This window comes from Pelodiscus sinensis, chromosome 1 (genome assembly GCF_049634645.1).
Source record: "Pelodiscus sinensis isolate JC-2024 chromosome 1, ASM4963464v1, whole genome shotgun sequence".
In the NCBI taxonomy this organism is placed as follows: domain Eukaryota; kingdom Metazoa; phylum Chordata; order Testudines; family Trionychidae; genus Pelodiscus; species Pelodiscus sinensis.
The window spans coordinates 164,570,182-164,595,008 of NC_134711.1; the positions used below are offsets into that span (position 1 = coordinate 164,570,182).

General features: G+C 41.5%; 1 protein-coding gene across 5 annotated transcripts in view; it reads right to left on the minus strand.

Moving 5' to 3' along the window:
• CADM2 (cell adhesion molecule 2) overlaps positions 1-24,827 on the minus strand; it is a 1,012,793-nt gene that overhangs the window by 2,152 nt on the left and 985,814 nt on the right. For all 5 annotated transcript variants that reach the window (XM_075909639.1, XM_075909649.1, XM_075909633.1 and 2 more), the window contains one exon: positions 1,849-1,974. In XM_075909639.1, coding sequence (XP_075765754.1) covers positions 1,849-1,974 — 126 coding nt within the window. The remainder of the gene's footprint in view (positions 1-1,848; positions 1,975-24,827) is intronic.

The following is a 24,827-nucleotide window of genomic DNA, read 5'->3' on the forward strand; positions in this document are numbered from 1 at the left end:
GCAGGGAGAAGACTGCGCGCACCGATGTAGAACGGGAGCTGGCGCTGGCTGATAAAGCATCTGGGATTGGGGCCAGGAGGGGGAGCGGCCGCGCTGATGCTACCTCCAGGGACCACAGAGGTAGCGTGGACTTCCTGCGGGGTCAGGGGCAGTTCTGCAGCTGCACGCCAGGTCCCAGAAGTGCGTTGGGGATGAAGGGGGGTTCCAGGACTGTGCCGCTCCAGCTGCTCCGGGGGGTGGGGGCGTGTGCTGCCATGGGGAGCAGAAGAGCTAGGCATGCACGGGGCTGGCACGGTCCAGGACTCCCCCCTCACCCTGCTCAGGAAGGCATTAGGCATGCGATGGACCAGTGTTTCAGGTACTGCGCTGCTGTTTGGGGGAGGGGGAGCAGCCCGCACACTTCCTGGGCCTTGGCGTGCAACTGCAGGATCCCCAAGTGTTGGTCCCTGTCCCCTCCCCCACACCAAGACCCTCACAAGTATTCTGCCCAGCATCCACTTCTCCACATCCTCCTAGATCCAAATACCCTCCCAGAGCTTGCACTTCTCTCTTTCCTACACCTAAATCCCTCATGCACACCCCAGAGCCCACACCTCCTGTCTCAACCCAGTTTATATGCGTTTATATTTTTGGGTCGCAAAAAAAAAAGGTACTGAAAAAAACCAATTTCCAACTGTATAAAGTTTGGGAAACCCGGGGTCAGTCTGGCCAGCTTTCTATCCATCTTACAGTCTATTTATCCAATTCATATTCCTTAACTTGCTGGCAAGAATACTGTGGGAGACCATATCAAAAGCTTTGCTAGAGTTGGCACTGGGGGCTTTGGGAGGACCAGAAAAAATTTATTTGCATATTCATCATTTGTTTAATTAATATGCAAATATGCAAATAAATGTTACCGGTCCTCCAAAAGCTTGTGAATTGGTTTACTGGTTCCCAGTATCAAAAAGATTGGGAACCACTGGGTTAACTTAAAGCAGCTAAGTAGTATAAGAGCAGGATATTAATAGAGCTGTATGCAATAAGCTCTTTTCACTTTCTGAAAAGAGTTATTTACGCTGGCTTAGGACTCATTTTTCTTCAGCCAAGAAGCAGAGAAAAGGTACCAGATTAATTAGAAATTTGTAATTTGTCACTCTGCTCTACTTAAAAAAAACCTTTATACTTGTATTTACTAACTGCTGGTAACACTATGTTGAAGTAAATTTAACAAGAGTAATACAATCACCTTTGTCAAATTCTGTAGTCTGTTGTGGTTTTACTTTCTCCATTGATATTAGTTTTTATCTAAGCTTACTGAGAGGAAAACTCCCGCTGAGTCAAGACTTAGCATGAGTTTTGAGGTTGCCTCTGATAGAACCTAGATTTCACTCTTGGCACACAATTCTGATTTCAGTGAGACCAGGATTTCACTTGATATTTAACGCAAAGTATTAAATTTGTGTTTACAGTTTTATCATAATTTCTGATAGTGAATGAGGATTTAAACAAACTATATATTCTGTTGAATTACTATAATAGTTAAAACTATGAGGACACGTAACTGAATGCTTAGAGCAAAGAGTTAGAATCTAGAGGCATTCTTGCTTCTAAGTTTCCCTTAACCGCTGATTCATTACATGACCTTAGGCAAATTGCTTAATGGCCTTTTGCTTCACTTAATCCAACAGTAAAACTGGGTCAAACTGGGTAAAACAATCAGATGCTACTTTTGAGCCTGAGCTTTCCCAAGCAACTAAATTCCAAGGGGAAGGGAAGGGAAGAGACGAGAGTGAGAGAGTTTGAGGTGAAGCTCATCATGAAGTATTGCTATAAAAGAAGATTGCACTTTGATTAAATCTGTCCTACCTTTATGTCTTGCCAGATATCGTCCAAGCAGAATTATAGAACATAACGTGACAAAGACAACTACAGCCACTATTCCTCCTATGAGAGCATGGTCAGGTCCAGTCTGTCCAGCCAAAGCATTTGGGTCTAGAGGGGGAAAAAAAACAAAAGTCCTGATCAGACAAGAATTGATATGAAAATACACAGCAGCAAATTTATACCCATTGTGAAAATAGGGCATTTGCCTCTTTAATATGCAGGGTGATTATTCCCTCCCCCCTTTACTACCAGTATCTTATCAACAACATAGCATCATGTATTCCCAGACTGTTAAAGCCCTGAGGACATCACAGTTATGAAAAATGTTACATTATTCTTCCTTGGCAGAGGTTATTAAATGGGAAAGGTTTCTGGTTTTGTCCTAGTTGTTTTACAACTGAAAATGTGGCTGTAGCTATTTATAGAAGAAAAAGCACGGAATTGAGAATTGGGGATCAGATAACATCAGCAGAATACTGTCTGAATAATACATAATTTATATGACTGAGTCTCAGTGGGAATCCCTTATACAGTCTCTTCTTGTCATTCCTATCCAACTGCACTAGAAATAAGAAAAGGAGATAAAGTGCAGACATTCCAAGTTCCTTTGCAGATGGCTGAGTCTGCAGGAATTTGGTCTGATAAATGTATCAGGTATCCTGTCATTCACTTTCGAATGTTGATTTGTGAATTTACTACACTTATCCAGTTAACATTGACAGTACATTTTAATAAGTTTAACAATTTATTAGGAGTTTCCTTTCATTCACTATGCACATATTGGGGGATTATTGTCAGTTTTAAGCCTTTTATGTTGGTTATTTATCTATTAGTGAACCAGGTGCATTACAGAAGGCTCTGAAGATACAATCATGGACAATGACACTGTTTAGGGGTCAGTAATTCCCCAGTGCTGTTGCAAAATGACCTGGTAACCTTCAAGTATTGATTCATCTAAAATCTGCTAGAGTGGTGGAAAAAGGAGTCAATCCTATTGTATCATGGTAAGATTTCTCTTATTTCTTAAAATGAAAAATGACTCCACCACAAACTAATAGTCATTCTCTCAAGATTGAGGGTTGTGGCATTAGCATGCTCACTCTCCAGTAATCAGTCTGCAGTGCTTTAAGAACATTTTTCTTTTAAATGTTTATATTCTACAAATAGTTTGCAAAAGCTTTCTGGCAACAGAGAAAGGTGGAAATCCCATTAAGAGAAAAAAGGGAAAAATCAGTAAAATGTGAGTGAGAAATGCTGCTGCTAATGTATGAGAAAAATGATGTTCCTATTTGGTTTTTGGTAACCTATACAAGCTGTATGTCTTATTTTTCTGTATTTGTTGTTTTGTTATAACAAATTCTTAATATGTCAGAGGTAGCCAGTACAATTACGCAGTTACACTTTTAGAGCTGCAAAATCAGATTATAAAAGTAAAATTGTACAGACATGAAATGTTAGGGTCAGGATCATGCCATATACAAATAAGCAAAAAAAAAAAGGGGGGGGGGGCGGACGTGGGGGCAGGACCAGGAGGGGAAAAGCAAACAAGTGAGCTGGAATGGAAGTCTCGCATTATTTGAGCACTCTCTTTATCCAAATGTCTCAGGATACAGATATTTTCAAATTCACATAATTGGTCTCTACAGCAAGAAGACACACTTTTTGCTACTACTTCAGACAGGTCCAAATGCCAGTGCTCTATTATGGGTGTAGGCCTACTCCTCCATTATTTGTAAATTCATGATTCATAATGATTGCTACCTTCAGCAATCAAAGTCATTGTAGTGAAGATAGCACAGAGATACAAAACCTAGGATAACGTTTTCTGCTGAAAAGCTCATGATGCCATCTACATGTTTTATTAGTCTTTAAGTGCTACTAGACTATTGTTTTTTAAGATTTTTTGCTGAGGTTTGGTTGCAAAAACAAAACTTTCTTCATTCATCTATCTCTTTCCACAGCTGCTTGACTGTGAGGTAATCCCATATCAGATGCATGATGAGTTCCTTTTTCTTTATTATAACACTAACAAAGGACAAGGTCCCCATCTTGTTCAACATCTGTGGTGTCCTGTATCTTTTGAATAGAATTTTTTGCTGTATCAGGCCTGGCCTTAACATTCCATAATATGCTGTGCCAATAGAGTTCTTTTGCCTGGGCCTACACTAGGACTTTATTTAAAAATAACCTTCCTAAAGTCGAATTTATAAGCAAAGCGTCCACACTACCAAGCTCATTATTTCAAAATATAGGCCACTTAATTCAAAATCTGTATTGCTAATTCTGAAATAGCAGCACAGGAGTGTCCACACCACAGTTATTTCAAAATAACTATTCTCTAAAGGAATTTGAATGAATTACTCCCAAGTGATTCCTGAGGCTCTAAGTCCTAGGCAGCGCATCCACATTAACAGAGCGCATCCTTGGACTAGTTTGAAGGCTTCTCCATAGTGGGGACACACTAGTCTGATTTTGTTATATCAGGAGTTAAGTCAAGTTTATTAATTTTGAAATAGGTTCCTAGTGTAGACATGGGCTTTGAGTACTGTGACTACTCCCCTTCTTGTCCTTTCACAAAGTACTCCAGACCAACACTTATATGATGGACTAAACGTGAGACTTCCATGCAGACCAGGATCATTTCTCTGTTCTTCAAAAAGTTGGGTTTTTTAAAGAACAGAACTTTATTTTCTTGGTTTCTATAAACCACTAACCCATATTGAAAACATATGCCAAAATTTTCTGATGCATATAACCAAGACATCTGTTATCATCACTCCCTGGCTCTGCTCCCAACAGTTATTGAATCTGGAGACAGGGCTTCTCCACTTATTGTTGGTGTTTTTCACTCCCAGCTGTTTCTCCTGCTGCTGCTGAGCGAGGATGTGTGGTCAAGTTGCCATAGCCACTGGTATGAGCCCTATGGAAAAAACTGGCTGGGGGCCTTCAGAGAAGAGGGAAAGACTTAGTGAAAGCCCACAGCATCTGACTCCTCCACCTTTTTCAGCAGAAGTCCCTAAGGGTACATCCACATTTGCTCCCTAGTTCGAACTAGGGATACAAATGTAGGTGACCGAAATTGCTCATGAAGCGGGGATTTAAATACTCTGCGCTTCATTAGCATGATCTTGCCGGTGCGTTACTCCGCTCAACAGCTGATTCGAACCAGGAAGTGCGCGCCGGGGTGCGTTAGTTGGAATCAAACCCCTTGGTTCAAACTAATGTTACTCCTCATTTTTTGGCTCATTTTCCATACCTGGCTTGCAATTCACTGGCAGTGGCTAGTGTATTTAAATATTTAATGATATTTAAATCCCTGCTTCATGAGCAATTTCGGTTGCCTACATTTGCATCCCTAGTTCGAACTAGGGAGCAAGTGTGGACGTACCCGAGAGAATGGCCATTGCCAGTGACATGCAAGCCAGGTATGGAAAATGAGTAAAAATGGACCTTACTTCCCTTTAAAGATTACTCTCAACACTATCCTCTTTCAGCCTTGAAAAGAAGAGAAAGAAGCAGAGCTATGCTTTCCCCTGAGCAATGAGGAGCCTTTGGTCATTTTTTTTTTCTTGCAACTGGACTGAATTACAAGGGAAATACCAAAGAGGTGGCAGCTCAAGAGCCTCCACTTAATCAAAAGGAAAGGGAAAGCTTTAGTGGCATTTTCTAAAGGCCTCTCTAACTCTACTTCAGGCTGCTGGCAAGCTCCTGTTTACTCCTTTGTGGTAACAAAGCTGCTGTTGTCATCTGCTCTTGCTCAGTAATAGCCAAAAGGAGAGCCACATCACTGGGAGCAGGAGGGACCACTGATTTTCCTGTGCTTCACTGAATCTAGGTTAAGGCCAGCAGGATCTGTGATTGCTGCATTAGGCCAGCAGTGACCCATTTGTCAGTGGTAGTCACTCAAGCATAAAACATAACTGCTAGCAGTTAAATTAGACAGGATAAAATTTGTTTTATATGTGCCTATTAACCACCCTTCTGATTCTGAACATAAGCCAGCCTCTAACAATCTCCTAAGACAGGTAAATTATTTCATTGCCACCTATATAGTTTTTCGCACTTTCTCTGAAACTTCTGGTACTAGACACCATTAGGGTATTTAGCTAAATGGACCAGTGACCTAATCCAACATGCAAGTTCCTAGATTCTTTTGTGTTACTGTAGATTTGAGGTTCTACTGTTTCTGTATATTCACTCTTTAGTTTTGACAGACATTTTAATCATTTGTTTTATACAAAAATAACATTGCACCTATCTGTAAAAACATGTCTTACCTTGATATGGGCACATCGCTATTGCAAATGAAGCAGGGATTTAAATATCCCATGCTTCATTTGAATAGAAATGGCTGACGCTTTTTGCCAATGCGGCACTTTGCTGGCAAAAAGCGGCGGTCTAGACGGGGATCGGTCAACAAGGAAATCCTTTTCCGACCAATACCTTATGCCTTGTGCAATGAGGTTTACAGAATCGGTCAGAAAAGGCTTTCCTTGTTGACTGATCCCTGTCTAGACTGCCACTTTTTGCTGGCAAAGTGCCGTGTCGGCCATTTCTATTCAAATGAAACGCAGGATATTTAAATCCCCACTTTATTTGCAATAGCAATGTGCATAATCTACATCCCTCTGTCGGCAGTGGGGTGTAGTTCAAACACACCCTTAATGTTTAATACTATGAATGATAATTATTGGCATGTCAAAGGCAGACCATGTCTTAGAACCCACAAGTACTGTTCTTAGTAAACTGTATCGAATAAGCAATAAAATATAAATGGTTTTGTAATGTATCACCAATATTATAACAACTTTTTATACAAATTTTCCCAGAAAAATGTCTTATTAGGGGAGCACAGCTTCCTTGGCATATAACCCACCCTACATAAAATAATGCTGCAAATTGGGAAGCCTTCTATAAACTAGGAAATATTATTGTTTAACACTTTTAAAACATGTATATTACATTTGCAGGGTAATGCACTGTCCTTTTGCAATTCATGACATGAACAAATTCCCTGGAGTGAATTACAGCCTTACTTTCACTTTGGGGATATCCATTATCTAGTATATAATTACTGCTGTTGCCAAAATGCCTCAGGAACTGCTTCTACAGCACAGAAACACCAGGGCACATGCATCTCTCAGTGCATTGTGAGGATTTATAATCGTAACTCCCCTTAAAACTCTGGTATTCACTAAATCATAAACTTACTTTCTCTACTGGCAGCTAAATTACACACGATAAAAATTATATGATCAGGAACTATCAAGCACCTTTATGATTCTGGATAGAAGCCAGTATCTAAGCACCAGGAGTCAGGAAGATGCCTCTGCCAGAAGCATGGGATATGTGTATATCTGAGTAGCAAGCTAAGGATACACAGGTTGAACCTCTCAAATCTGGGACTCCTTGCTGGACCAAAGAGCCCCGGAAGAGTAGGATCAACGCAGGGGCTGGTGAGCAATGGCTGGTCCAGATGGCATCTGGGGAACCCCGGCATCAGTGGGGCCAGGTGGCATTTGGGAAGCCCCCACCCTGGCTGCAAACCCCCAGTGTTAGCGGGACCACACAGCCACCAGGAAGCTCCCACCCCAGTTGGAAAACCCCTTACATTAGTGGCTCCAGGTGATTGGGGAGTCCTGGTCTGGGCCGGGCCAGGATGATTGGGGCAGCCTCAACCAGGGGAACCTCCCAGCTGAAGTGTGGCTGACGGAGGTTGGTGGCCAGAATTCACAGTAGTAGCAGGGCAACCCTAGCAGCTGGGAACCCCAGGGAACACCCTTCAGTAGCAGGGCTGGCAGCTGCCAAGCACTCTCCACCGGGAATCCCGGCAGACTCTGTGGCACCGTGCAGACAGCCGAGTGGGAGGCCGTGCTGGGCCAACATTAAGAGGCCAGTGGCATGGCAAGTACCCCCAAGGAGAGGAGCTGGGTGCGGACCTGCTAGCAGAGGAACACTGACCTCCCCTGGTCCAGTAGGTCCCCGGGGTGCTGGACCAGGAAGGTCCAACCTGTACTCTACAATCTGCCTGCCAAAAATGCAAGCGTGTTAAGGGAATCTTCAGATTTTCCTTTGAAATTATTGATATTGTCCGGATTAAATAGATATGCTGAAGGAGATGAATATGGAATTAGAATTATCCAGTAATTTCTTGTGGATGGCGCAAATACATAATTGCATTCAAAATTCTGCTCACAAACATTCTAGCATAGCACGTCCCATTTAAATATCTAGAGCATTTTTGCAAGCAAACACAAAACTTCTAAACATTAGTCATATGCTGTGATATTCAAATTCAGAACATCTGAATTAGAGCATATCTTGTTCCTTCAAGAATCAGCTTCTCATCCTTTTTCTTTACACTTTGATCAGATTAAACAATTTTAGCACCGAATTGCTTAAAACAATAAATTCTGAATTAAATGGATTCTTTTGATTCGTCCTATTTGAGGCCAGTTCAACATACTGACTGTTGAAGAAACAAAATCACATCAGTCCAGCTTTTGAGGATTCTTCCTTCATTATCAGCCTGCACGTCATGTCATTGGTCCCAGCCTCAACACATAAAATGCTTACATGAAAAATCTGGATCACGCAAAGAAGTGAAATGCGGAAAGACATGCCAATATCATGACTGAATCATGGGATAAAAGGTTGTTCATTGCTAGTTCTTCATGTTTTCCAAGACAAGTTTATCCTGAGTTAATTTGTCTTCATAATGGACTTTTGGTTTCCATCACATATGTGCTTTGAAGAAAATTTTTCCCATTTCCTGCTTCCAAACGTTATGGACACACATCAGGTGAAAAGCTATTTGATGGTGTGGCAGACTTATTTATTGTGATCCTCACTTAGAGATACAGAAGTGCCAAGACTAAGTGAACAGATAGCAAACACCAATTCTGAACTCCTGGGACACAGTCTAAGATCCATGGGTACTGCTGTGCCCCTGTAACTACCCAACTGGGCTGGTCCTGTTCACACTTCTTTATTGGAGATTTGTGACATTAAAATGGCTATAAGTCGGTGTTCCTTCTCTCTTTCTTCTGCCTGCAATATATACAGCTCCAGTTTCACAGTGGCTTCAGCTTCACTCACCAGTCCCTGTTAGCAAGTTCAGTTTGGGTGAGTGGTGCCACCAGCTGTCATATTAGTTGATAAAGTGCAAGCAACAGACACCAGCCAATTTTCCAGCTCTCTGGGTACACTCACTTTCCTGGCCCCCCGGAGTATAAACCAAAAATTATACCACTTTGAACACAGAGCGATGTCTACAATGTAAACTCATAAATAGTTCATTTTCCCTTCAAAGGCAACAAAAGTCTGTGTTAACTAACCTGAGATTTTCCCCAGACACTTTCCTCAAAGATTTATCAGTTTAGATCAGTGGTCTCCAACCTTTTAAACCACAAGATCACATTTTCAATTTAAGAGCAATGTAAGATCTACCTCAAATCCAAATACCCTTGCCCCACTTCCTTCCTGCCCCTTCTCTACAGCCCCGCCTCTGCTCCAGCCTTTCTCCAAGACCTCACCCTACTCATTCCATCCCTCTTCCTCCCCCATCCTCACTTTCACGAGGCTGGGGGCATAGGATTGGGTTGCAGGCTCTGGTCTTGGGGCCAAGGGGTTTGACGCATGGGAGAGACTCTGGGCTTAGCCCAGGGTGGGAGATTGGGGTCAAGGAGAGGTTTCAGGGTGAAAGCTCTGGGAAGGAGTTTGGATGCAGAGGGCTCATGTCTCAGGCAAGAGGTTGGGTGTAGGAGGAGGTTCAGGGCTGGGACAGGTTCAAGATGCAGCATCTGGCTGGGCACTGTTTAATTGAGACGGCTTCCAGGTGGGTGGTGAAGCAGTGTAGTTAAGGCAGGCTTACTCCTGCCCTATCCCTGCAGCACTCCTGAAAGTATCTGGCATGTACAGCAGTGGCTCCATGGTGCCATGTGCTGCCTCTCATCTACAGGCACTGAGCCCACAGCTTCTACTGGCCACGGTCCCCTGTTACTGATCAGTGGAAGCTGCAGGAGCGGTGTCTGCAGGCAAGGACAGCATGTGGGGACCCCCTGCTCTGCCTTTCTCAAGGACTGCAGGGACATGCCAGCCTCCTCCAGGAGCAGCAATTACCACAGGGATAATTACTCCAGACATGGCAGGGTAGGCATTTTAGAACTCACTATTCAAAGAATTAAATTTAAACATAAAAGAGAGAAAATTATAAAATGCACAGACCAGTCAAATCCCCCAAAATAACCCACTTTGCAAGCAGTAAAAGAAGTAACAGCCCCCCACATGTGTGTTGGGTCTAGAGATGAGAGTGAAGGACAGTGTGTGCTTGTGAGAATGACAGACACACATCTTGAGTGTGAGAGTAACAGAGACTTGCATTGCCAACTTCCCTCCATCACCTTCTCTCTGAGTGGAGATGGGGTACATGAGTGGATGAAGGAGAGACACTGTGACATCAGTGCCCCCCTTCTTCTCCCTCCTGCAGCCTACTCAGCAAGCAGGAGGCCCCCAAGAGTGCAGCTCCAAGGCAGAGGGCAGGAGCAGCATGACAGTGGGTGGAATCACAACTGAAGTGCCAGTACTTGATAGCTTCCTGGCCAAACTAGTCGGGATCACCTTTCAGAGGCTCCAAGTAGATCCCGATCTACTGACCACTGGTTTAGATAAAACAAAAACAAACCACATTTATAACTAGAAAGTAGATTTAAAATGATAGCAAACATATCAAACCAGTTTACATAGCAAATAGACAAAATCACAAACTAACTAACAAACACTAGACACACTGTACAGGAATTACTACTTTCTCACCCTGACTGCTGATACTCTCAGTCCACCAGATTTGCATACACAAGCTAAAAAGTCCTTTAGCCTGGAACCAGAACCCCTCTCCCCAGTTCAGTCTTTGTTTCTCAGATGTTTCCAGGAGTGTCCCTGGGAGAAGAGTGAGGCCCCCTAGGTGATGTTACATTCTACCTTAGGGTATGACTACACTAGCCACCCTAGTTTGAACTAGGGTGGCTAATGTAGTCATTTGAACTTGCAAATGAAGCCCGGGATTTAAATATCCCGGGCTTCATTTGCATGTTCCCAGGCGCCGCCATTTTTAAATGCCCGGTAGCTCGAACTATCTGCCTGCGGCTACATGCGGCACGGGCTAGGTAGTTCGAATTAACACTCTTAGGGTATGTCTACACTACCCCCCTAGTTCGAACTAGGGGGGTAATGTATGCATACCGAACTTGCTAATGAAGCCCGGGATTTGAATTTCCCGGGCTTCATTAGCATAAAGCCGGCTCCGCCATTTTTAAAAGCCGGCTTGTTCGAACCCCGTGCCGCACGGCTACACGCGGCACGGGCTAGATAGTTCGAACTATGTAGTTATTCCGAACTATCTGTACGCCTCGTGGAACGAGGCGTACAGATAGATCGGAATGGCTACATAGTTCGAACTATCTAGCCCGTGCCGCGTGTAGCCGCGCGGCACGGGGTTCGAACAAGCCGGCTTTTAAAAATGGCGGAGCCGGCTTTATGCTAATGAAGCCCGGGAAATTCAAATCCCGGGCTTCATTAGCAAGTTTGGTATGCATACATTACCCCCCTAGTTCGAACTAGGGGGGTAGTGTAGACATACCCTTAATTCGAACTACCGTTACTCCTCCTGCAATATTTAAATCCCGGGCTTCATTTGCAAGTTCAAATGACTACATTAGCAACCCTGGTTCAAACTAGGGTGGCTAGTGTAACCATACCCTTATATATATTTACCATGTAGTGGGAAACCTTTGTTCCAAGCCCATTTTGTGGAAAAATAAAGGTACCCCAAAATGGAATTCAGTAAGGTGGTCTGGTCACATGCCCTTGCTGAGTCATAGCTACTATTTACAGGCTGGCTGAAACATTTGCAGGAAGGCTAAGCTTTTCCATAGTTCAATGTTTTTGGTGATGAGCTATTAATACTGTCTAGCTTCATGACTGTTGTACCTAAAAGACTCGGAGTTCTCCAGAGTAATCCCATTTGAAATAAATGCAGATCCTTACTCAATATTCATAATTTCAAGTCCAAAAATCATACATACATACAAATAGGATAATCATTCAGCAAATCATAACTTTTCCAATGACACCTTGTCTAACTCGTCTTGTATATATTGCATCATAATTGCCAATTAGATCACGATAATACTATTATGAAGAATATGGAGCACAGTGTCACATCAGTTAGGAGGAAAAGCTGATGACTGAAACTTGCCTGTAGTTACTGACTGAAGTTAGGAGGCACATGATCGATCTGAGACACATTGTGAGGCATACGTGCCTTGTGTGTCTGATTTCTTTCTGTATCTGTGGTGGTGAGCTGGCAGACTAATTACAATCAGGCAAAGAAGTGTATCAAGGGGAAATTAATCTACAATTATTGTGAGGATTACTATGAGATATTTCAGTTGTTATATCATTACTGCCCTCACTTGCCCTAGATAGAAGGGGTGCAGATTTCTGACACGAAAGTTAACTAACTAACTTTTATATGGAGCATGCCAATGAAAGAGATGCCGATTACTATCTACCAACAGTTGTAAGATGATAGTTTGAATGCTTGTAGGCATCAGAATGGGTGAGGTTTTATCTCCCAATCCAAATGTGATTAACAGACAGAGTTATCAAATAATCCCTGGTGCAGAGAGTTCGTCAGTTTAGGGGAACCTGGTACAAGCACATAGTGCAGGAACTATTGAAGGAAAAGTGAAAGCTTCCCCATCCTGTAACTTGTAAGGGTTGTCTACTCAACAGGGCACAGTTCAATAAAGCTGTGTTCTGTTAGCATCTGACTTTGAATGTAAAATGTTCAAAGATGAACAAAAAAAGTAGTAGTATACAGCATATATAGACTGTTTTGTAACAGTTCATCATCAAATATAGAGAAGTCAGGTAGAAAAGAGCTTATTTTTAAATCTCGGAAACCCCACCACAATCTAAAGCCTGCCTTTCTTATTACTTACTGTAGCAGCATATTTAGCCTCTAAGTATTTTTTCATATCACATTACACACACAGAAACACATGCCGTTTTCCCCAGGAAGAACAATCTATATTGAAAAAGAATAAAGGACAAATGTTAAGAATACTGTGTGACTATTTCAACAAGTTCTTTGTGTTGCATTGGTAAATATGAGATTTCTTTTACTGAAGAAAACAATTGATTTCTTCTGATGTGTGACCTATTAATATATGGGTTTTGCCAGAGATAAATAAAAATATCCATCTTTCTGAAGTTTTATTATTTTCATTTAATTTTGTGTTCTGTGGTTTTGTGAAGGGGTCTGGCTTCCTTAAAGCCACCTCTTTGATTAGAGTCTTAAGTTTTGCCATTCCCTTCACAAATTCCAAAGTTCCTTACATGCTGACTCCAGATTCTGTGCCCACTCACTCATTCAAGTGATAGTGACTCCTATATGGAGATCTATATGGTTCTCAAAAATATCCAGTTTCCTGGAGGTAATGCAGTTTTACTAAGTAATTTTTGTTTCCATCCAGTTTTCAAAAGAGGTTATTGAAATGTGGTGAATTTACATTTTAAAGAAATATTTGAAGCTTGTCCAACTATAACTGTTGGCTACCTAAGAGACTGTACACAGGTGGGTAAAGAGTGCACAGATGACTGGAGAACACTATTTGGCAAACTGGTTCTCCCAATGAGGTACTATGGTCTGCAGAAAAATAAGCAAATGCCCTCCTCATCACTGCTTCCAGAATTTTAATAAACTTAAATTGTTTGACTCTCCAGAAAGAAAAGAAAAATTGAATATCCCACATGGCAGAGAAAAAAGTGTAAATGAAAAACTCGGTTCAATTTGATTACTAGCCTACCAGCAAAAACAAAAAAACCCATCACAGAAGTCATGCACTGGATTTGATTATGTAAGACAAAGTAAGGCTGATGAATTAAACTTTATTTTAGCAAATGGGATTTCTCCATAGTGCTTGTTCCCTTTCATCTCTAGAGATGCGTACAGTGGGAGGAATCCTCGTCTTGTTTTCCTTTCCCAACAGGAAACAATGGGAAAATAAAAGCAGTAGCTGGAGTAGGTACAGTCAAATGAATGAAAGAGCCAATTGTTATTAAATTGTGTGTATGTTACTCTTTTCATTTTTCATGGGAGTTAGTTTATCATGTGCATAGGCTTTTAAGTAACACACAGAAAAAACAGTGTCATGCAAAAAGCAACACATTGAAACCTTATTTCTACATCACGAACACTAATAAGATTGCTGTGAAAGTAAAACCATTTAAAAGGTTATTCAAAACATTCCAGAAAGTTGCACTTGTAACCTTGAGCAAATCCCAATATTTTAATGAGTACCGGAAAAGCTGAGAAAATGCTTCAATAAAACTTCTTTTTATAGTCTGCTTTACACACAGCACATCCCAAAATGCTTCTCAGAGTTAATTAGTACAGCTGCAAGGCTAAAATAATAAATACTAGCTGAGGTAGAAAAAGTTCAAGAGGTCTAGGCAAGGAGACAGATGTTTCCAGCTGAGTGATGAAGTGGGAGAGTTCAATAAAGTGGAGATACACAGATAAGCTATTGACAATGGCAGGAGCTGCAGAGGAGAATGCTTTAACCTAAACTGAGACAAGGCCACGGGGAGTACTAAAGAAGTAGAAAAACAAGTTCCATGAGGTACAATGCCACCACTGTTACAATGTAGGCCTCATATAGTGCTTTTCATGAGTAAGACACAAAATGCTATACAAAGTAGGTCAAAAAGGCTATGTCTATACTGGTGGTTTCTTGCACAAGAACAGCTTGCACAAGGGTTCGTGTGCACGAAGTCGTGTGCAAGAACATGTCCACACTGCATGGTGCAAGATGTGCTTTTGCGCAAGAGCATCCATGGAAGTGTGGATGCTCTCTTGTGCAAGAAACGTCCGATGGCCATTTTAGCCATAGGACTTTCTTGTGCAAGAAACCCCTGCTGCACGTCCACAGTGCCCTCTTGCGCAAGAGAGCTTACACCTGTTAGAAAAGAGTGTAGCTCTTGTGCAAGAAGCCCTCTCTTACCACGCTGAACCGTAAATCGTCTTGCACAAGAGAGGGAGGGAAATATGGACGCTCTGCAGATTCTTGCGCAAGAATGGCCATTGTTGCGCAAGAACCTGCCAGTGTAGTCATAGCCTAAGGGTGTATCTAGACTACGCGGAACCGTAGAAAGAATTGGCTTTTTTGGTGACCCCCCCTTTGTCGAAAAGCTGCGTAAATCTCCTTTTTTGAAGGGGGAGGGTTTGCCAAAAAAGCCATGTCTTAACTACTTTCACTTTGGAAAGCTCTGCTTTCGAAAGTGCAATCAGAAGAAGATATGCAAACTCCATTGGAATTAGCATATCTTCTTTCAACCATTCCCCATAATCTAGATGAGCCCTAACATTTTACAGAAGAAACTGGGACACAGAGGTGAAGTTACTTGCCCCAGAAGACCACTATCAGTTGGTTGAATGTGTTCATTAAGGGTTTTTTTTTAAACTTACTGTGCAAATTAATTTTGTGATTTCCATATAATTTCTCACTAATAAGATTCAAATCAATTTTATAGACTCATAGTTGTTCTTAAAGTGTGGTTCATGGAGTTCTAGTGGTCCAGGACCATCTCTCAAGTTGACCGTGGGCAAGCTGTCCACAGTGGAGAGTGCTGCCCCTACCTGTTTCCTGCGGGGGGGGGGGGAGGGGCGGCAGGGAGGAAGTGGCACCACATGCTGCTGCTCCCCCTCTCCATTGCTGGGGGAATGGCAATGCAGGAAACTGCTCACCTGGGATGCTTTCCCTGCTGCTTCTATTGGCTTGAATCCTGGCCAATGGGAGCAGCTGAGGACGGGGCTTGGTAAACGCGGAGCCAGGTAAGCGCTCTCCCACTTTCCTCATGTCCAGACCCTCCTGCCCAGACCTTCCCACCCTCAGACTACTCCTACATCCTCCCTTCCACTCTTATACCCAAACTCCTGGCCAGACCTTGCCCCCCTTCCTCTTCCTACATCCATTTTGTCATCATGGGTGGTTGGCTGGTGGTCCACAGAAAGGTTTTCATTGAGTGATGTGAACTGTAGGCCAAAAAGTTTGAGAACCAATGGTCTATAATAATGTTAAACACTCCTGATGAAGTCAGCTATTTAGCAGCAGATTATTACACCCCTAATTCATGCTTAACAGCAATTTACTATATTATTTCCTTCAAAGGACATACTGCTAAGCATGAATAAAACCTTTCACTTTTTGGCAGCTAATGATGTTTTTCATCTGCCAAGAAGTGTGCATCTAAAACAGTGATGAGCAACGTAGGCTGCGTAAGTGGGCTTCATAAATGGCTCTGCATCTCCATGGGCCAAACGATGGTGGTAATCAAGACAGTCTCCTGGGCTAGGATAACTTTTCTAACTGTGCTTGTGTAGCAAGAATTTACAAGCTGTGCTGTTTGAACCGTAGCAGAGGTTTGAGTGGATGGAGAAGAAGCCCATAGCTAACTCAGCCTATTTTGTGAGCAAAGAGAATGTACCTCATTTCTCGTGCATAAATTTTGCAATACTGGTAGGAAAAAAAAAAGAAACACGCAGGTGAAAACCAGCAGAATCTGGCAATCCTGCATGTGGACAACAGTAAACAAAATATCTCCTGGGCCACACACAGAACCCCAATGGGCTGAATGCTGCTCTTGGGCCACAGGTTGCTCACAAGTGATCTAAGATTGTCAGGATGCTGTTGGTAGTGCTAGGCTACATCTACATTGGCACGATCTTGCGCAAATACTCTTTAATGCAAGAGTTCTTGCATTAAAGTATTTGCGCAAGAGAGAGTCTAAACTGGCACATGCCTTTGTGCAAGAGATGTGCTTTTGCGCAAGAGCATCCGTGCCAGTGTAGATGCTCTCTTGCGCAGGAAAGCCCCGATGGCAATTTTAACCATAGGGCTTTCTTGCGCAAGAAATTCATGTTGCCTGTCTACACTGGCCTCTTGCGCAAGAACAGTTGCGCAAGAGGGCTTAATCCTGAGCGGGAGCATCATAGATCTTGTGCAAGAAGCAATGATTTCACATATTAGAATGTCAGTGTTCTTGCACAAGAACTCTGGGCAGGTGTAGACAGGTAGCAAGTTTTTGAGCAATACTTTTGCGCAAGATCGTGCCAATGTAGACACAGCCCTAGTGAATAGTCCAATAGAGGCCAACCAGTACTTCATGAACTGACACGGCAAATATTAAAAGTAGTGTTAGTGGAGGTCACTCTGATGCAATACCAAAAAGGAACAGAAAAAAAGTGTGATATTGTTAGGAGAATAAGTCTCCCAATTAATATTTTAAATTCTATTTTTATAGCCATTTTAATTAGGGCATAAAATCCTATGTAAATTTGTTGGGACACAGCAATATCCATTAATAGAGTTTCTGTCCAAGCATTAAAATGACCTTGAATTCATTTAACATTGTGTCTAGTTTAATTTAATACTACCCATTCTTTATGGCATATCTGTACTAGTGAACTAATATTTCCTCTGTTAATAATGATATGCATGCTGGAATTCCCCTCTGGGAACTTTAAAGTTTTGTTGTTAAATACCATTCAGTTATTACTAGCTGTGTTTGCTTTTAATACCATTGATTGGTCATGGGTTGCTAGGAATGGGATTGATCTTTGGTTTTCTAATGGCTTTCTGTGCATTCATAAAATAATAAAAGCTGTATATAGTCCTGTATTGATTGATTTATTTTTAACCTGTCAGAGGGCATTCACTTCCAGTGATACTGATTATCTCTTTGTCAACATTCATAACTGTAATATATCCAAATTCTACTGAGAGGGCTACATCCACACAAGTTTGCAACTGACAGATTCATTTCTTACCTTCTCTGGAGACAGCAATAAGGGCTCCAATCAAAGGTCCAGTGTAATTACTATGTATATTTCAGATTAAATAAATGTGATAAAAGCTTCCATCTGGCTGTTGATCAAACGTGCAAAGGGAGGCTGATTTCCAGTGACACATTACAATATGTCTCTTGTAACAGTCCCTAATGCCATCCTGTAAATTACTCACAGATGGGATTACTTGACTAAGGCAGACAGAAATATTACTCACTTTTTAAGTGCCGCCCATTGGGAGAATCTGCGATGTGGTCTAATCTTAAAGTTGTTAAGCAAGGCATTAAGAAATAATGGAATCATGTTTATTTTACTAAATGACAATGGTGCTCAAACTATTTGAAGAAGGCTGACTCAATTTCATAGCAGCCTGAGCTGCATTTCTTGTGACAAAACCGTACCAAGTCTAGAGGGAAGGCGAATGAAGACAAGGCATATTGTACTGTAAGGTAACTTGTAAAAGTTAGTGTGGGACTGTCTGCTCGAGTGCTTAAATGTTTTCAATAATAAAGTATTCTCATGTCAAATTGGGTCCTAGTCCTTTGGAAATGCAGGTCCCAGAGTGTTTCTCACAAGCAGGGCCTGTTCTTTCTTTTAAAAAAATGTTCAGAGAGAAAACTGCTGACATTGCTGATAATCCTCTGTATAGCATCTGCCTAATTCTTTCAATAGTGGGCTGGACCAAATGGGGATATCTGCCTCATTATTTCAGTCATTTTCTCTTAACCAACTCGTAGTCAAGCCAAAGAAAGATGAAGGGGATGCTTAAAGAGTAGCTGCATGGGACTAAAAAGGCTTTTCTTTACTATGATTTATAAGATGACATGGGGTTACCCTGGAATAGCTCTGAAATGAACACGGAGAAGAAAATAGCCACGGCTAACCTCAAGAAGAAAAATTCTCCCCTTCTACCAGCACTGTCGATTTCTCATGCATATAAGGGATTTTCTATTGAATATTTAGCACTCATTATAAACACACCGGAAAAGGCAGAATATATTATGCAGATCTGCAATGCAGGTCATGGAAGTTCAAAAGTTTGCCTCTTAGACTTCTTGTTATGAAGCCTCATTGATTATTTTTTTTACCCTACTGCCCTGAAACGACCTGCACATTTGTGATTCAGTTGTTAAAACTAGTTTTTGCCTCACCATTTGTCCAGGACAAATGGATAGGGAGGTTTACAGATTTAGTAAGCATGTGTAATGGTGTGTTCCAACTACAACAATATTCTGCTTTTGTCTTTTTGCTTATAGGCCATATCCAGTCCTTCTCATCATTTACATAGAACCTGCTCTTCTGTAGTTTCCTTTCCTAGAATCCTCTCTCTTTAACCTAGAATACAATGTATCTAGCCTCTCCCTTAAGGGCTTCCTTAAATAAATTATTTCATAAAGGCCAGTAATAACTTAGTTCTGTCTATAGGGAAGAATTAACAAAATAGACAAAAGGAAAAAAGTGAACTCCAAACAAGAAATGGAATTAATCAGTTAATTTTTTATCTCAATGATCAATAACTTAACTTCAATTCTATTTCCCCTGCACTTTTTCCATCTATTTGTTGTCTGTTTACAGACAAATATACAGCCTTTAAGAGAGTGAAATTATTTTGCTATAAAATGATTAAAAATAAGATAATAGTTCTGGACAACCAGCTTGTTTTACATAACATTATGTTTTGTTTTTGACATTTCAGTGTCAACAAAATTTTGGCTACAACCATCTCACAAATATCAATACTCTAATCAACAATGTGTATAACCTCTGTTAAAGATTAATGTTTAAAGGTTTATGCCATTTAAAACTAGAAAGTGGATATCTGAAGTTTTCAAATAATGTAGCTCCCAATTCAGAAAAGCACTTATGCATAAATTGAATATGACTTAGCCACATCAGTGTTCTTGTTGATCAGAGCATAGTGTGAAAGTTTAGTTTCAGCTATTTACAAGAATATTGGTTGCCAAAATCTGTATTGGAATTGAAATGGTAGACAAATCAAAGTAATCAGAAGAAGATTTGTAATCGGTCAGCACAAGAAACTGATACATTATACCACCAGTTCTCAAACTTTAGTAACCAGAGGAGCTCTAGTTTGATTTAAAATTTTTCTTGGACACCCCCTCCCCCGCAGCCACTTTTAATTTTCCCTGGAGGTGTGCAACAACCACTCAGACCCAGCTTCTATCCCCACTGCATCTCTTCCCAATCCTGCTGCATACCTGCACCTCACCTTTTCCCACCCACTCCCTGAGTGTACCCTATCCCTGCTCCTATCTCTTCCTCCCAACACCTCCAGCATACTGCTGAATAGGTCCACAGCCCTCAGTATGACAACTGTTGTATTATTCCATTGAAAAGAGCACTCTCTATCCGCCCAAAAAGTGTAGTGAAGGCAGGTCATGAAATGTCACACTCCTATTGTTAAGGTTTGTGTGTTTAGCATTCCTTTAGTTTGTCTTCATTGAGACCCAAGCCTTACATTTGTGTAATTTTCAATCCAGTGCTCCCATAAAAATGGTGTCACTTTGACTGGATGATCATGCCATAAAGAGGAAGTATGCTCTAGAGGTTAGGATACGAACCAAGGTTCTAACCAGAAGACCACAGTTCAACTTCCTGCTCTGCCACAAACTTCTGGCATGAGCTTGAGCAAATCATTAGGGTAGGTCTAATTTCCAGCTTGAGCCGATATACCCACACTAACTCTTGACAGAGCTAGTGTGCTAAAAGTCGGAGGGGCACCATAGTGACACAACAGGTAGATGGCCTTGATATAATCCTATTTAAAATCCTGGGCATGCATTCAGGCAGTTAACCCATCTGAAAACTTCTATTTTCAGTATGCTAGCTCTAATGGAATTTACATCTTTTAAGTCCAGAGTACACATACCCAGTCTTTCTGTGTCTTAGTGCCCCATTTGTACAAAAAAGTTATTTAACAAGCAGGTATCTATTTTACATGGCTGTGAGGTTCAATAAAACTAAAAATTGCTTCATTTAATACTAAAAAAGTTATAAAGTAGTTGTATTTGGTTACTAGAAAGTTTGATAAGATGGGTTTGGGCAATCAATACAAGGAGGGGATTAATCTTTTAAAGAAAGATTGAGTATACTCTGATTGCTTCATATTTTCTCATCTTATTAAAAATAGCCTACTTTCTCAAGTGTACAGACTTAATTATTTATATTTTACAGTTAAAACACATAAAAAGGCAATTAAGACTTCCTGAAATTTAGTTACACCAATTTCCTTAAATCTGAGAGGAGCATTTATATGGTTCCTTCTTTAATCACTAAATTAATGAAAAGCAGTGATACAACTTGGAATTGTAAAATTCAACAGACCCCCCTTCAAAATCCAAAATCCAGTTTCTGAGGATTCAGTGAATAATCTTACAATCTTATATTTTTATATTTTTACACAACCGAACAAGAAAAGTAATCACAATTATGCTCCTTTGTTTATGGATTTATTCTATAAGTAGGATTGTAGAAACCATCTGAAAATCCCAGACTTGTGTGCTGAAAATATGATGATGATAGGGATTTCAAGATCTTCAAAGCTCAAAACTGGATTGATATTAAATCAATTGTATCTTGTGTCTGGAGCAAAATTCAGAATTTAACAAAGAAAATATCACCAGATGATCTAGTGTAGCCTCCTGTACATTATGGGTAACAATACAACACCCAGACACCCCTTAACCATGCTTAACAATCAGAATTACACCAAAGTATTAGTCATCAGGAGACTAAACTATTGTGTGCCACAGGCAGAGAAAGGAGGGAATTCTGTACATCAGTGCTTGAGGCACCTGCAATGGATTTAAACATGTGTTATTCAAGGTGCCCTATATTGTCTGTTTCCTTACAATCCTATAATTACTGTAGAATTCAGGCTACCAAGCATGGGTGGCGCATATGTAACCACCACCGGGTGGATTTGAACCTGGGACCTCTAAAGCGGAGTATAGGAGCCTCTACCCTCTGAGCTAAAAGCCAGTGGTCTAGGTAACATTTGCATTTGCATTGCTCAGTAACCACACTAGGTGAGTGAGTTACACATACACCCTCCCCCTTCCTGTTCAGAGTGTCTAACCTCCACCCAGTCTCTTTACCCAAGGTCCTGTCCCATTCGCCCCTTTCCTCCCCCCCGGATTTCACTGGTTGGCCCACCGGCACCCAGTGCAGTCCTGAGCCCTAGCCTAGCTCTACAGAGGTATGGGAGGCTTTGCCTCCAACAGTCTTCATTATTTGCAGCTCATGCTGCCAAGTATATAAAACACTCAGTTATTTTCCAACTTGAATTAATATAAAATACTGACCTAAGGAGGACTCATCTGACAGCACTAGAAATGATATTGTAGGCAACAATCGTACTCCTTATAGTAGAAGAGAATAAATTACCTAATGAGCCTTAATTTCTAAACAATATTTTTTGTAAAAGCATAGAGTCAAAATAGTGGGAAGACTAGATTTTCTCCTATAATGTTTTGACAGGTGTTGTTTTTGATACAAGGAGACCAAAGGGTTTTCAAATCACTCGATTTTCCACCAAATCATAAGTACAGTTTTCAGTACATTGGGTTCCTATAGAAAGAAGCAGTGTTACAGCATTTTGTGGCATTGTAGAATATGTTTATCTTTTAAATCTTGATTTTAGTTTGATAGCTGGATTGGCCAATCTGGAAAATTCAAATGTAGGTGAGTTTACCTGCACTCCAAAGGTCAGCCCATTTCAAATCAGTATCTTTACTCACTAGAGAAAACTTGATATAGGTAAAATTTCTGACCAGCGATATATCCATGCAATATCAAGGAGTAAGAATCACCAACCAATGAAACTGCTTGACACCCATAACCATGAGTTACATCCTATTGCAATGCCCTGGTCTCGAGTATCTCCTGCCACCCACAGGGAAAGCTTTGTTGTGAGATACCCCTATCTTTAAAGCTACCCCAAAACTTTTCTCAAAGGGGTTTCTCCAACACACCAGAGTATTTTGTGGAATTTTAACTGATGTATTCCTTGGGGGTCAGACAATCCTTTTGTCAATCCTGCTATTCTCCCTCACTCCGCGAGATCTTTTAGATTATTCTATTTAATATTTTAAAACACTTGGCTACTCCAGCAATGAGTGTGGTATAAATACTTAGATGGCTGTCCCTGACCCATGACTTCTGAAGTCTCTAAAGTGTTCTCCCAAGGATCTATGGTGGCTTCACATCTCTTTTATGCATGGGAGGAAGACCTTTCTGCATACTGACCAAGGTGTTATCTGGCCTTACCTGGCACTGGCAAGCATTTTATTTTGTTTAAGGATGTTAAGAGGTGGGTAACTGGGTAATCATGTAGATGGTACAATTCATATCAACTACACAATTAGTTGATATGGGAAGGTACACTGAAGAGGAGATTACTCACCTTGTGCAGTAATGATGGTTCTTCGAGATATACGTCTCTGTGGGTGCTCCACTGTTGGTGTCAGGCCCGCCTGGTGCTTCAGATCCTTGTTTCCCTAGCAGTAGCCCGCCAAACCATGCATGTGCATCAAGTGCCTCATGCCGTTTGCACCTTTTTCTTCACGCACATGGTCTGACTCCTACCAGTTCCTCATGTCCACTCAAGCATCTGAAAGATATGATTAAAGACCAGAGACTCCGAAGTGGGGAGAAGGGTGGATAATGGAGCACCCACGAAGACACATATCAAAGAACTGTTGTTGCTGCACAAGGTGAGTAACCTCCTCTTCTTCTTCAAGTGATGTCCCCATGGGTATTCCACTGTTAGTGACTTTTACTCAAGAACAGAAGGAAGGCTGGTTTCGGAGTCTTGGATTTATAGTTATTGATAGTACTGCTGAGGATACCAAATGCTGAGAAATAGCATAATGTTTCATGAAGTTATCGTTTGAGGACTACGTGTCCACATGGCAGATGTCCCGGAGGAGAACCCCTCAGAGGAAAACTGTGGACGTTGCTATGGGTCTCGTGGAATGAGCATTGGGTGTTCCTGAAAGTTGCTTGTTTCAGAAAGTTTAGCACTGGGTAATGCATGATACTATAAGCCTAGAAATGCTTTGGGATGAGATTGGTTCACCCTTGGAGTGGTGCGCTATGGAGACTAGCAATCATTGCAACTTGAGGAAAGATTGGGTTCTGTCTATATAAAAGGCGAGTGCTCTGCGAATGTCCAGGGTATGAAGAATAGCCTTCTGTGGGGATGCACGTGGCTTAGGGCAAAAGGAAGGGAGAATGATTGGTTCATTTACATGGAAGTCAGAGCATGCCTTGAGTATGAAGGAAGGGTGAGTCTGTAATACAACATTGTCCTTATTAAAAATAGTAGATGGTGGTACTGCCAAGAGGGCTGCCAGCTCACTGTCTCTGCAGGCGAATGTTATGGTGAGCAGAAAAACCACCTTGATTGTCATTATTGAGAGTGGGGAGGTAGCTAATGGTTCAAATGGGGGTTGGGTAAGAGTGTCCAATACTATTTTGAGGTTCCACACCAGTGGCAGTGTCCTGTGTGGTGGATTAAGTTTGCACAACACTTCGATGAATCTCTGTGGTACGGTGTGTGAACACTGAAAAGCTATCTATCAAGTAGTGGAAGGCGGGGATTGCTGCGGTAAGCTTTCGGGCAAACGATGGCTAAGCATCAAGAAGAGGATATATTCTAGAATTTCAAGTAATGGTACTGTGTATGGATCGAGGCATTTATTAGTGCATCAAGACACAAATCTACACTATTTTTTCAGGTAAGTGGAACATGTGGTGCTCTTTGTGCTATGCATCAAGATTTCTTTAACCTGGTTTGAGCAGAGCATCTCGGATTTGTGGAACCAATGAGAAGTCAAGCTGTCAGGTGCAGAACATGGGGCTGAAGGTGCAGCTGGGTTCCGTAATTCTGGGTCAAAAGGTCATGGCATTTGGGAAAGTATATGGTGGCTGGAGAGACATCCGAGAGAGATAAGGAAACAACATCTGTCATGGCCAGAAAGGGGCTTTGAGTGTCACAATCACTTCATCTCTGTTTATCTTCTCGAGG